Consider the following 13,668-nt stretch of genomic DNA (forward strand, 5'->3'; position numbering starts at 1 on the left):
AGTGGAGTTTGAAGACAAAAAGCTTAAATTAAAGTATTGTAGGGTTTACCCTTAGAAAGGGGACCCTTCCAGAAATTCTCCAAGGCCTGGGCCAAACCCAGGCCTAGGAGGGGGTTTGGAAATAGTTTTCAACCAGCAATTGACGCGCCTCGGTTTAACCTCACTAGCTGCGTCATTGCCCCAAGCGCAAAGATGAGAAGTAACGTTGCTCAAGCCCCGTTTTATAACGACCGCGGGGGCCTCTCATCTTTCCATCTCATCGATACAGGACTAAACAAAACCCAAACTCTACTTCCCGGCGTTCTCAAGGGACTTCTCACTCTTGAGCGTCCTCTCATTCTCGTCACCGAGCGAAATTCCAACCTGTATGACGTGATGGCCTCCCTCCCTCTTCACAGACTTTACGACAACTTTTGCACTTCAGCCCAGCGTAATTTTCCAAACTAATGTTTCTGAAAGATTTCTCTAAGAATGGGTTGCGGCGGGAACATATCATGAGAGTCAACTTCTGCAGCATGTGTGTCTCTAGAATTGATTGCAGAGGATTTTTTCAAACTAGAAGAAATCTATAGACCTTGGATGTTAAGGTTTCATATTTTTTGTTTAAAGATCTATGTTTTTCATTAGGAATTCGAAACCTTTTTCCTGATAGATGATGTAATAACTAATAATCAAGGTATGAATTTATAAACGCTGTATATTAAAATCTATGGATTTCAAGTTACCATTATTTGCTTTAACTTGATAGTCATAGATTTAAACCATAACAAAAATCTTAAAATCGCAATATAGTCAACTAAAATTTTGAAGCAAACGTAGGTGTTGTGCTATTTCGGATTTAAAATATAAAGTAATCAAACGCCCCCTAAAAGCACGGATCTTTCATTTAGCTGGACAAAATCCACTTTGGAATGATGGTCCGCACGATGTAGCAATGTCTTGAGTTTTGGATTTGCTATCAAGCAAACAGACGCCCCTGAAAGCATGGATCTTTCAATTAGCTGAACAAAATCCACTTACGAAACGAGGGCCCGAACCCTGGCTGTAATAACGTCAACTTTTCGGGTCGGGTATTTGATTACATCTGATTCGTCTAAACAGGGGAAAGTCAGGAAGGAAATGCTTATACCCGTGGGAATGAAAGACGCGGAGAAGATAGAAGCACGAGAGTGATAGGAAGAGCGATGGCTTGCGGGAGCGTGAGTTGCTTCTCCATGAGCACCCCTTCTCTGCAGATGGGCAGGAGCAGCAGCAACCTTTCTCGTGGGGGCAGGGCGAGGATGTCAATCCCGATGCCTCCTCTCAACCCAAAGGACCCCTTCCTCACCAAGTTGGCCTCCGCAGCGGCCGCCTCCCCAGACCCTCTTCCTGAGCTGCTCAAAAACAGGAATCCTGAAGTCCCTCCCTACTTGGATCTCTTCGACAGCCCCAGACTCATGGCTAGTCCCGCTCAGGTAGACTCGGATAGAGGAAAGAAAGAAATCTCCATTTGGTTATTCGAGTTGCCGGTTCTTTCCTCAATAAATTTTGTTGGACTTTCCTTGTTTCATTTATTTTCAGTTTCGTTGTCTTGATTTCCTGTTCTTTCGAAGAAATTCACTGTGGGTTGTCTTCTTTTCCTTTCCGTTGTAACAGGTGGAGCGTGCTGTTTCATACGGGGAGCACAGACCACGAAAGCCTCCTCCGGATTTGCCTTCATTGCTTCTTCACGGCCGGATCGTGTATATTGGAATGCCAGTAAGTTTCTTGGGGTTTATATTTTGTCTACAAATCTGACCAGTTAGTGGTGAAATCCGCTCTTTTTGGTTGGTCTACAAAAAATATGTACCTTTCTTGCCGAAATGGTATCAATTGTTCCTTTTCTTGCTTTATACCTTATACATAGCTTTGCTGCTTCTATTTTCCTTAGTCCTGGTAGGACTGTACGTGTTCTTAACTACCTGGAGTACGAAATTTTAGTAAGTCGTTATAGGCTGTGCTCCTTATCCTTGCATTGTTAATAGTTAATTACGTTAACTAGGAAGGTGGATGGATGATTGCTGTAGGGTTTTGAACGTCAAATTGCATGGATTTGTCTTTCCCTTTACACTACTGTTACGTAATCCCTGCGTTAAAAATGGAAGAAAAAGTAACTGTGGATGATGAGATGCAAATAAAGAACACTTCCTGTTGTCATTGCTATGCAGTTACTGTAAGCACTATTCTCATCTTCTTGTCTAATGCTACCATGCTGCCTCCTTTTTTCTTGCGTTCCTTATCTGTCATTTAGCCTTGAATAAATTTTTAATCTGCTCTGCTAATAGCCGTTTGTGTTGGTTAGTTGGTACCAGCTGTTACGGAGCTTGTGATTGCCGAATTGATGTACTTGCAATGGGTGGATTCAAAGCAGCCCATCTACCTCTACATTAACTCTACTGGAACGACACGTGATGATGGAGAGACGGTACAAATTTCATACTTTTAACTACATGAAAATATTTAACTTATTAAGCATTTTGTTTTTCCTTATGTAGTTATGGCGAAAGGGTTAAGGCCCCTTTTGACTGGTGTCATGATTTTGGTTCTGTTTCCCGCTCATGATTGACTAACCTCCTCCCTTATTCTATACAATTAGCATCAAGGCTCACTGATTTCACACTACTCTGCTCAAGATTTGGAGTCCATGTGAGCTATATGATAGTGATGAGAAATTTTGTGCACTTTTCCCTGACCTCATTACTCATGGCGTCAGTAATTTTTTCTTATTGTATCATGTTCATTATCCATTACCTATTATGTTTTCTACAAAATTCTGCTGTCACAGTCTAATCAATGTAAGTGGGACTTCCTACATTTAGTTACTTTACAGACGGGCATGTTCCTTTTTTTGGTTGGCAGTGATCATCTTAAGTGTTTGATTTGCTTGATTTAAAAAAGAAAAAATACCAGACCTTGTTCTGGTCTTGTTTTTCTCCCAAAAGGTTCTCAAGCATACCATTCTTCACCAAGGAAGAAGCTGTAAGATCTTCTTTGTAGTATTGCTGTGGCAGTTGCCCTTGCCTGAGAGTGGCTGCAATTTGCTAATTTTTTCCTCCCCTTGCACTCTTTCAGCATAGATGCAAATTCTGCATCCTAGAATTAGAATTGGAAACTTTGTTTCATAATTTTTGCATATCTGTCTCAGCAATGGTGCCTACAGTGTAGCTTCTTTGTTATTCTGTGCTTAACGGTTTTCCATACTATGCAGATGACAAACTTTTTATCCATGTACATGTTTCCTGCCTTTTTCTTTCTAAAAAGGCAACGCTTCTGATTGCAAGGTTTTGTAGCTATACAAGTTTCCTAGGGTGCCCATTCTCTGAGTGGGAACACATGATAATAACTAAAAAAAATACTGCTAACATTTCTCCAGTCCAGTCTTAAATATTTGGGGCCACTATTCCTGATCTCTTTGATTACCTGGTTGCCTTTTCCTTTTGGGCTATAGTCATATTCCTATTTGTTGGTGCTCAGGTTGGTATGGAGTATGAAGGATTTGCCATCTATGATGCCATGATGCAGCTGAAAAATGAGGTGAGTATCTTTCATTATTGCATTGTCTCTTTTTTGCCATTTTGAAGATTGTTAGCCTGGGTAGTTATGCTTATATCTATATAGACCGCTCATGTCTCAAATGAGTACTTAGACTAGTTTCAATGTGCATCTAAGCATTTTTTTTGCCACAAGAATGTGGTATCAGTGTTTAAAACCAGGTAGCATGAAGCCACCACTTTAATGTACCATGCATAACATAGTGTAGGGATTTTCTCTTAATTGGTGACCAAGCTGATCTATGTATTTGCTTGTCTGGAAACTATTTGGTTGGATGTATCATGCCATTTGGACATGGGTACTTTTCAGATCCAAACTGTTGCTGTTGGAGCAGCCATTGGTCAGGCTTGCCTACTTCTTGCTGCTGGAAAAAAGGGAAGGCGATTTATGATGCCACATTCCAAAGGTTTGCAATATTCCTTTCCAATTATAGAATTTGTTGCTGTTTCTGTTTGTTATGGTCAATATGGTTAGACTTTATATTATTCTATTGTTGTCAGCCATGATTCAGCAACCCCGTGTCCCATCATCAGGGCAGATGCCAGCTAGTGATGTCCTCATCCGTGCGAAAGAGGTTTGCTTTGCTCTCTGATCAATTTCTGGTTCTGTAGTTTTTTGGCATATAGACTCATTCAGATGAAAAGATAATAAAAAGTATTGGGTGTTGTCATTTGATTCACTTTCTCTACTCTTTGTACACGTTACGACTTATGAGTATCAGATTTTCCTTTCGCTACTGCTGATAATTTGACATGTTAAGAAAGTAAATTGAAGGACTGGATCAAGTAAAACTTTGTTGGCATTTTGTAATGATTTCTAGTTGTCTTTTCTGTTGTGAACTTGGGAAACAGCTCATTTGTATCATGCGGTCAATCTAGTTAGACTTCTGCTGATGGTAATATTACCAACAAATCCAGACTATATCTTATGGACACTGTTTTTCTTCTGCAGTACCCCAACTTCTAGAGCAGTAACACAGGACTTCATTAAATCGCCATGATCCTGCCTCGAAATTGCAACTCATGTTTCTGTTGCTGAAATTTTATGACTTGCAAACTCCTATTCAATGTTGTAAATAACAGTTTCACTGTTTCAGCACCATATTGGTTTGCTTACTGATGCAGCATATCAGTAGATACCATCCTGTGTCGCCCTACTTTTTCAATCTTGTGAATTTAAAGACATTTTCAAATATTATAAGCTGAATGAAAACTGAAAAAGAAGAACCCATGACAGCCTTATATCATATTGGGGGTGGCCAATACCATAGGTGTTGATACGCTTCACTATCAAGCTATATTGATAACATTGCTGGTATTTGTTTTGTTTATGATCCACAATGTTTTTCAGGTCATAACGAATCGAGACACTCTTGTTAAGCTTTTAGCAAGACACACTGGCAATGTAAGTATACATTGAGCTGCCTTTTTCATTTGTCTATTGATGTTTTCTTTCTGACTGATTTTGCCTGTCAGTCAATTGAGACTGTGTCCAAGGTGATGCGGAGGCCATTCTATATGGATCCCCCAAAAGCTAAAGAGTTTGGTGTCATTGACAAGGTTCTCTCTCTCCACACTCACATCCATCCACACACACAGAATATAGTAAAACTCTGAGTTTTCGCTTCATGATAAAACTTTTTTGTTCTTTTAATAGCAGGCTTCTGCTCCAACCATAAAGTTTATAAGACTTTATTTATCTGGAAAATGGTGAAACGGTTTCTAAGTTCTCCTTTATTATGCTAATTCGTTTACAATTTTGAATTTTTTGTAGTCTTCATCAACTTACTCCAGTTGGAAGTTCTTTATTAATAAACCCATCTTTTAAAGGGAAAATATCTTGTAAATTTGGACTCAGTACACCACCTAAACTTTACACGTGGATATAAAGCCCGCTAGAGCTTGCATTCAGAGTGCACTGGATCAGTTACTCTGTCTTATCACAAATCCATGTGAGGAAAAGGGAAGAGGTTTTAATGCAAGAAATCAACCGTTTTAAATTAGAAGAGAATTTCTATGTCAATATATTGTACGAAGTTTTGTAGTTTAATAAACTAATGTCACCACCCTTCTCTCTTTTCTCCAAGCCTCTTTGCTTTTATTTGTTATGATTGCCTTAAATTATTGATGACCAGTTTCATTGACAATCAATTATTTAGAGTCTAAAAGTTTACTGACTCTGTTCTTGTTTAGATTCTTTGGCGCGGTCAAGAGATGATGGGAGAAACTGCCTCACCTGAAGAATGGGATAAGAGAGCTGGCATTAGGGCTGTTGATGGTTTGTGATTTGTTCAAAAAGTTGGTGCTAAAATTCTTGTGTTCTACTTTCAAAATCTTTTGGAATGGCCGCCATCCAGCTAGCACGATCATTCGATACATGTATAGTGGTAGCATAGCGGATGTACTAATTGCTTTTAGTGTAAGTTCACCACCTCGAGAGAGAAGCATTGTAATAAGCTGGACAGCCTACAGCTTCCTACAGGAAAATGAATTCACGTTTTTTCTTTTTCTTCTAAGCAGGTTGATTATTTCGAGCAGACAAACAGTAGCTTTTACGTGCAGTGTTTGTTCCACGAACCTTTGAACTTTTGCTAGCATTGGAGTGGAAGTGCTCGTAAAACTCTTGTTCTTGCTAGTATAAAAGCGGAAGTACTCGTAAAACTCTTGTTCTTGCTAGTATAGAAGCGGAAGTACTCGTAAAACTATTGTTCTTCAATCTTTTATTTGTAAAAAAAGAAAAAGGAAAAGAAGAGCGTTCTTCTTTGGACATGAACAGTCTAAATCTTTTCAGGGATTAAGAAGTCACAGAATGCAAGGCGAACAGAAAGCTAACGATAGCATTTGCGTCGGCACGTGTATAATTTTTCTGAAGGTGTTAGAGGAAGACAAAAAACCCTCTTTGGTGTATGCCTATGGAACTGGTGCCCAATATATGTTCATGTGGGCATCAAACGGACAGATTAAGCGTAGCATTTGTGACTTTGTCTATAGTATTACAGCTGACTACCTAGCATTTCCGTCCGTAAAACGATCTTTCCGCAGTTCTTGATTCGAGGTACAACGCAACAGCCCTCAGCCTCTCTCAAGTGTTGCCATTCGGCTGACTTTGCCGTCAGACAAGGGGTATGTTTTACAATGAAGAAGGGAACTGGACTAGAATATGATTTTTGGCATTTCCGCGACGCTAAAGAACTGCTTCCAAATAGTTCGGTTTGTCACCTCTAGCTTCTGATGCAAAATAATAACTCTGCCGGCCGTACTGCTTAGTCATATTATCTCAAACTTCAGGAATCCCATTAAGGCTGTGTTGGAAACTATGTCCTTGGACGTGCATTGTAGTTTCCGTCACCTGTGGGTTCAAGAAACACCATTAATCACATTAAGGTTGGAAACTGGAAACTATATAGAATGTGCATTGTACTTGCCGCCTTTGACACAGCCAACGTGTCCCTTCCGCCCGGCAAACTTGCAAAACTGCAGCAGTGAACCAGTGAACTTTGAGAACTGCAAAACACCTTCCAAATGAACTTCAACCAACTTTTCTTTTTTCCTCCGGTATCGTTTTGTCAACTGCGAGGCGCCTTATTTTTGACAATTGCAACGAACCCTACAAAGGGAGTCGTGAATTTGCTTTGTAGGTACCGCTTTTTATTGAAGTCCATCATAGTATAGTTTGCGCTCCAAAATTTAAGTTGCTCAGAGAAAAAGTATCGTTGTACCATGGAACTACATCGCTGGGCCTCATAGAAGATGGAGATTGCAGAAACACAAGAAAAACGACTAACAGGTACACTAGGAATACTGTCACTAGGAATGTTGGTTTTAAATTTGCAAGTGCATTCCTCAATAATGAAATGGCAGATATTGTTTCACTCCGGTGCGTGTCCGACAAAGGCAGATATTGTTTCACCATTCCATTGGTAACAAGCAAGGGATACTGTCTAGTTCTATGAACAGGCATTCATTTCAGCACTTATAGTGACAGTTGATGCTACTCGTGTTCATGCATATGAGAGAGAGAGAGAGAGAGAGAGCGAGAGAGGCTGACAGATTCAGCTACTAATACGAGATACCATAGAATAAAATTCAAGCCTCGGTTGCAACTCATGACAATACGTTCCCTTCGGCCTAGTTATGAAAATGATAACCTCACTTAAGTACTCAATCTCGGTTCTAATAACCAGAAAAATAACTATGAGAAAATTCAAAAAGGAAAGAAAGCATATTGGCTACTCAAGTCTCCACTATTTCTCCCCGCCTTCAGATATAGATAGTCTCCCGCCAAAAGAAAATTCAAAATCAAACTGGAAATGAACCATAAAAATTTTAATGCATAAAGTGGGAGTCACCAGGCCGGATGCTGCGGTAAATGGAAACAGCAAGCGGCAGAAGACCCATAAGCGCAATCTGAAGCTGCTCGGAACTGCTAGTACGAACTGTTATCTGCCCAGTGAACTTGTTGTTCAGACCAACGCGCACCGCCGTCTTAGTACCACGACCCACAGAAAACTGGGTCTGCAAGTTAGCGCCTAATGCCAGGTCCCCCCGCCACCGCATCAGCGAAAGCCCCAACGTGGTCGCGTCCTGGCCAATTGGGTAGTCCTTCTCCATGATCCTTGCTTCCAAGTTAGCGCCATAAGCCACATCACTTTGAGCGCGAATGGCCCCAGCGCTGGCTGCCAGATTCGCCCGTTTTCCGATTACTATCTGATCCTCCAGCTTGATTCCAGTGGCTACCGTCTCCCCAATGAGGGTGACGGACAAACCAGCAGAAGTCTTATTCTTCTTGAAGTTCTTGAATTTTGATTCACCCCTGAAAATGTAGGCAAGCTGCTTTCCAACGGTTTGAACGTCGAAACCTGCCAGAGTTGAGCCATTGTCTCCATGCTTCATAGAGACAGACGAATCCATATGGATGTTGAATTCTTTCTTGTCCTTGGTGACCTGAACCGAGAACCCAGCCGGAAAGCGGCCAGCAATAGCAAGACTCTCCTCCAGGCTCACACCATCATACCCACAATCGTGATCCCAGCCATGGTTGTCCAACACCGGACGTGCAAGCAGCTGCGATCCAGTCGGCTCCAGAAACCTGTACCTGTATGCTGGGTTTTCCCCATCAAAACTCGGCGGTAGAACCATGTCCGGGAGTGGCACTGGAACAGCTGCCGGTCCACCACTTTCAGGGTCGAATTCTTCGGCTTCATTAGCAGCACTGGAACCAGACTGTTTTTTGGCTTCTCTCCTCCGCCTGAGCTCCTCCTTCAATTGCTTCTTCTGGAGCAACTTTACTCGGTAATCATACTCATCGAAGTAGGCCTTCCTTTGCTCCTTGCTCAGCTTAGCTAACTGGGATTTTCTCAGGGGCCTGAACGGTGGGAGCTGATCATACTCGTCACCTTCTTCATCGGCATCAGCATCAGATAGCTCTTCCTCCAAGTCAAAATCATCATCCCCTTGGTCGGCCGAAGCAACTCTGGGATGAGCCCTGGCCTGCAGCAGTGACGACAGCAAATATGGCAGCGGCGCGGAACGGTAACGGAGGCCACCGAGAAATAGCTTTCCAGCAGCAGGATCCTGCAATTTCAGCAGCGAATTTGCTTCCGATAAGATCTTAGTAGAATAGCACAACAGAAGCAACTGCGGCCGCCAAGTTTGCCCATTCGGAAGAACCTGGTTGCCATCCCGGTTCCGTCGGCAGGACGGGTGGTTCTCAACCAGAGCCACCGGATTCATAAGGCGCATGTCGCCTGCTGCCTGCCGAATGGACTGCTGCACAGCATGAGACCGATGCGCAATAGATGTGTCGTACCCAAGTGGGGTGCCGTTGGGACCATCAGGTGGTGCAGAGGATGCATGAGTCAAGGCGACGATGGCATTAAACCATATAGGTGCCCCAAGATAAGAGGTAATTGACCTCAACAATGGAAGATCATTGGAGTCACGGGAGCGGGCGTCCATCCGATCAACATACAGAACAATATCCGGGGGGAATTTCTTCATGTACTGCTTCACTGAAGAAAGAACCTTCCGGTTGGCACCTTGCTCCATTACAGAGGCTTTCAAGCCCGGAGTGTCAATTACTCTAATTTTTACTCCGCCCACTACACCAGTTATCTCCTTCACCACACTCGTAGCAGGTTCGAATGCATTAGTTTGAGCTCGTTCTTGGCCGAAAATAGAGTTGATGGTAGCACTCTTACCAACTCCGGATTTTCCAATCACCAAAATTGTGCATGAAAAGTCTAGATCATCTTTTCCTTCTTCCTCTAGATTTCTTGCAGTTTGGCGAGCGGCGTCAATGCTGAATACCCTGCTACCGGCCCTTCCACGCCGCATTCCCTCGGCAAGGCCCAACCTGTAAAGAACCTGGGCAGCGACCGTCTCTTCAGAAGAATGGCCTAACCTATGAACAAGGCGTAGAAACTTCACCCTGATTGAGTTTATCTTCTCATTAAGCTTCTTCTCTTCTTCATCCATGGTCTCTGTTTCAGATTCCCTACTTGCCGAAAGATCTGAAGGGCTGAAGATACTGGGACGCGTCGAGCGAGGGCCAGACGGCCTTAGCGACGGAATGGATGATCCGAGCCCAGCAGGACCTTTGCCGGAAAAGAAACCTGCTGTGTTCTGAGTGCTAGCATTGGAATTCTCAGTTGAGGCACTGCTGGCAGCCTTCAACAGAGCAGTTAAGGCAGCTGAATCAAACAGCACTTTGTCTTCCTCCCCATCATCATCTTCGGTGTCCATCGCTTCATCTGAGTCAGACATCGCAGGCTGGCTATCCGCAATTCTAACGCCAGAGCTTCCTGAGGCGTTTATGAATTTTTCCAGCTCCTCCACGAAACTCAATCTCTTAGATTCATCAGCTGAGGCAGCTGCTCCACCATCATGCAACTCCGACGAACTGCTGCCAGCAGCGGACAAAATGATTGGCGCATCAGTATCCTTTAGCAACTTGAAACCACTTTTGAGATTCAACTGGTCTTCCTGCAATCTTTCTTTGGAATCAACATCAATAGCATCAGTACCATCTTCATCATGTGAACTGTTTTTGTACCCTTCAGTGGTATCAATTATCTCCCTGACTGGTCCGGGTACTGATTCGAGCTTCTGGTGATCGACAACGCCTTGCAAAATTTTATCCTCTTCAACAGCAACTGGAAAACTGGTTTTGGATTCGACAAACGGTTTATATTCTACTCCAGTGTAACTTGAAACAGATTCGACTGCCACATTCTCCGGGGCCTCAACTACAGGAACAGATTCTGTTCCTAAATCACGGCTGGTATCAGAGGCAGCTACTAGAGAAGTATCACCATTCTGTGCTTCCCCTACATCATCACTACTGGTGAGTTCTAAGTTTGGAACAGCAGATTTATCAGTCTGCTGAGTCCCAACCATGCGGTTTTCGCTAGATTCAAAAGGTTTTAAATCAGGTTCACTCCTTACTTCAGGCTGTTCAACAGACTCACTGTCTGCGGTATTAGATTTTTCAAGCCCTTCCAAGCTATCGACCATATCTTCAACAAGTATTGCAGAGTCTGCGGGCTCTGCCGCTTCTCTATCTACGGATGAGTCGTCCTCTAACTCAATTTTCTTCTCTGAGTCGCCACTTAAACCTCCACTTTTATCTACCTCTAGGACATTAATTTCTTTCGTTTCTGTGGGTTCAACCACTGAGGTGCCTTCTAATCCAGGTATCTCACCAGATCCGCCCAGAAAATCAGAAGTTCTCTCTACGTCTAAGACACGGGGTTCAGGATTTTCCTGACCCTTCTGAAGCCCTTCACCACCAACTTCCCCCTGTTCTCCGTCACCAGCGACATCGCTGGCGGCAGATTCGGACTTCACTTGCTCCTTCTCGACCTCCGCCATTCCAGTTTCTTCAAAACGAGGGCCACCGGATTCTGCAGAATGGATTATTTCTCGTTTCTGCTCGCCTTCCGCAACCTCCATGCTACCAACTCTCTCGAACTCCCCAGCATCATCATCTCGTTCAATCCCGAGCTGTGGCTGGCCCTCATCCCTCTTCACCTCCACAACGCCATTTCCGCCCGAACCGATGGTTTCACCAGCTGGGCCGCTTCCAATGTCAAGTTTTTCACCGCCATCCGAAGTCCCAATACCCTCCCCTTCAAACCCCGTCTTCAAGCCCGAATTCCCCTCCTCCACAGTACTCACCTCCTTAATCAGGCTTCCCGCAGACTCCTCAGGCGCGGGTCCATCAGAAACACTCACCCCACCGCCACCCTCGTCCTCCCCATCTCCCTGCACTCCCTCCTCGCCTTCATCGTCCTCATCCTCCACCTCCTCCGACACCCTGGCAATCGGCACCATCTTCCGGTCCCCGCGAAGCGAAGAACCAGCACCGCCGGCGACAGCGGGAAGCACGAGACCACCGTCTTCCTCCTGACCAACCAACCTCGCCATCGTCGAGTCCATCAAGGTCTCCGGTACGGGCTTGCCGAAAAAGTTTCTCCGGGAAGGGGCGTCGAACTCGTCGTCCCCGCTCACGAAGCTTGCGGAGTCGTCGTCGCTGGAGTGGCTCACCCCGTCGTCGTTGGCGCTATCGTCGCCGACGGGCGAAAGAGGGGCTCTAATGGGGAGCGGTCGGGGAGAGCCTGTGGTAGCCACCATGGAAGGGGAGGGGATAGGGCGGGAGGGGCCCCTTTTGGTGCGTTTAGGAAATGCAGTAGCCTGCAATGGCGGTGCCTGTTTGTTTGGTTTTAGGGGTGGGGGCACATGCAATCGGACACTGATCCTCTACCGCGCATCTTTTAACCTCTCTCCGCTATGTTCACATTGAGATACATAATACATAGTTTGCTCCGCTATAATTCAAAACGATAACATTATAATAATTCTTTCTCCATAGTTGTTTCTGCATATTAAATCGGGAGGGACCGTTTGTTTATATTATTTTCCTTTTGTGAGGGCCAGGACGAGAGTGCCAGCGCGTATCAATTATTATTCAATGAAAGAAAATTTTCACGTGATGTTCAAACTCTTGCTCTTTACACCAAAGAAGGTCGCTCACACAACCTTTCTCATATTCATATATTGCAGGTTAAAGTTATTATTTAGTGGAAAAGACATCAAAAAATTTACCGCTGCTTGGTTTTGATCGAGACTTGATCAGCATGACGGTAAATGTAAGTCTGTCCTTGATTCATAATGGAATTTGTGAATTATATCAAAAGATTGAAAAAAGGAGGCGAAAAAGGTAATCATCCTTTACATTAAATTGGCATTTACAAAGCGTTTGGGGGATTATTAATATCGTAGGTTTCATTTCACCGTATATGTGTTGAACGTCGTCAGTATACGCAGCTGTGGCATCAGACAACAAAGAAATGACGGCCACAGAAGAATGGGGAGGTGGTAGATAAGATGTTGGACTCTATCAGGGAGAGACGATAATGACGGATGCCTCCCTTGCATCCTCTGCTGCTTGCGCATCCACCCACCACCAGCACAATCCAGTACTGGTTTAGCAATACAAAAAGAATCAACGATATTTCCTGATTGTTTTGTTCCATAATTTTCTTACAACGATATTTCCTGATTCTGCAACAAATAATTTTCTTACAGAACTGCAAAATTAGGTCGAGAGACTTTGCTGCTCACCAAGCATCATAAAACATCAGGGGTACTCCCCGTATCCTTAGGATCATAGTAATGGATTAACAAGAGTAAAGGATGATTCACATCACTCCAACCAGGAACTTGGAACTGACTACCTACCAACCACTTCTATCCAAGCAAGTGCATTAAAGCTCCTTCTATTTGAAATTAGAAGGTGTGACCATATCATTCTGGAGGAACTAATCCCACCTCGCAATTTGGGGTCATTGTCTACAAAAAAGGATACAGTAGTTTTAAATTCTCGTGCTCAAGAATAAATGTGTTTCACCATTCATAAGCATCATTGAAGTATGTTCTTTATCAAATCATGGTGCCGCAATGGTATTCCATTTACCTTAAGAAAAGAAGTGAGCAACTGAAATGTTCACGTTGCCATAGCCACCCATTGTTTTATCTCTTCTTTTTCAAGGCCATATCCATCGAGCAAGTTATGTTACAACTTGAATGGTGCCTGGCG

The 13,668-nt window shown here is 43.6% G+C and overlaps 2 protein-coding genes and 1 non-coding gene across 3 annotated transcripts; 1 reads left to right on the forward strand and 2 right to left on the reverse strand.

Moving 5' to 3' along the window:
- Positions 1–42: 42 nt before the first annotated feature.
- Positions 43–194, reverse strand: LOC116263474 (U4 spliceosomal RNA). The gene has a single exon (XR_004174679.1). It is a non-coding gene; the product is annotated as a U4 spliceosomal RNA (small nuclear RNA).
- LOC116263408 (ATP-dependent Clp protease proteolytic subunit-related protein 3, chloroplastic) lies at positions 178–6,085 on the forward strand. The gene is made up of 10 exons (XM_031643159.2): positions 178–430; positions 1,102–1,454; positions 1,636–1,737; positions 2,321–2,443; positions 3,493–3,552; positions 3,880–3,976; positions 4,071–4,144; positions 4,921–4,974; positions 5,046–5,129; positions 5,763–6,085. The coding sequence occupies exons 1-10, from the start codon at positions 193–195 to the stop codon at positions 5,853–5,855; spliced, it is 1,278 nt and encodes a 425-aa protein (XP_031499019.2). The 5' UTR covers positions 178–192; the 3' UTR covers positions 5,856–6,085.
- Positions 6,086–7,620: 1,535 nt separating this feature from the next.
- LOC116262169 (translocase of chloroplast 101, chloroplastic) lies at positions 7,621–12,309 on the reverse strand. The gene has a single exon (XM_031641309.2). It carries the CDS (start codon positions 12,201–12,203, stop codon positions 7,896–7,898), a length of 4,308 nt encoding a protein of 1,435 aa, XP_031497169.1. The 5' UTR covers positions 12,204–12,309; the 3' UTR covers positions 7,621–7,895.
- Positions 12,310–13,668: the final 1,359 nt, after the last annotated feature.

The sequence above is a fragment of the Nymphaea colorata genome, chromosome 10 (assembly GCF_008831285.2).
Source record: "Nymphaea colorata isolate Beijing-Zhang1983 chromosome 10, ASM883128v2, whole genome shotgun sequence".
Taxonomy (NCBI): domain Eukaryota; kingdom Viridiplantae; phylum Streptophyta; class Magnoliopsida; order Nymphaeales; family Nymphaeaceae; genus Nymphaea; species Nymphaea colorata.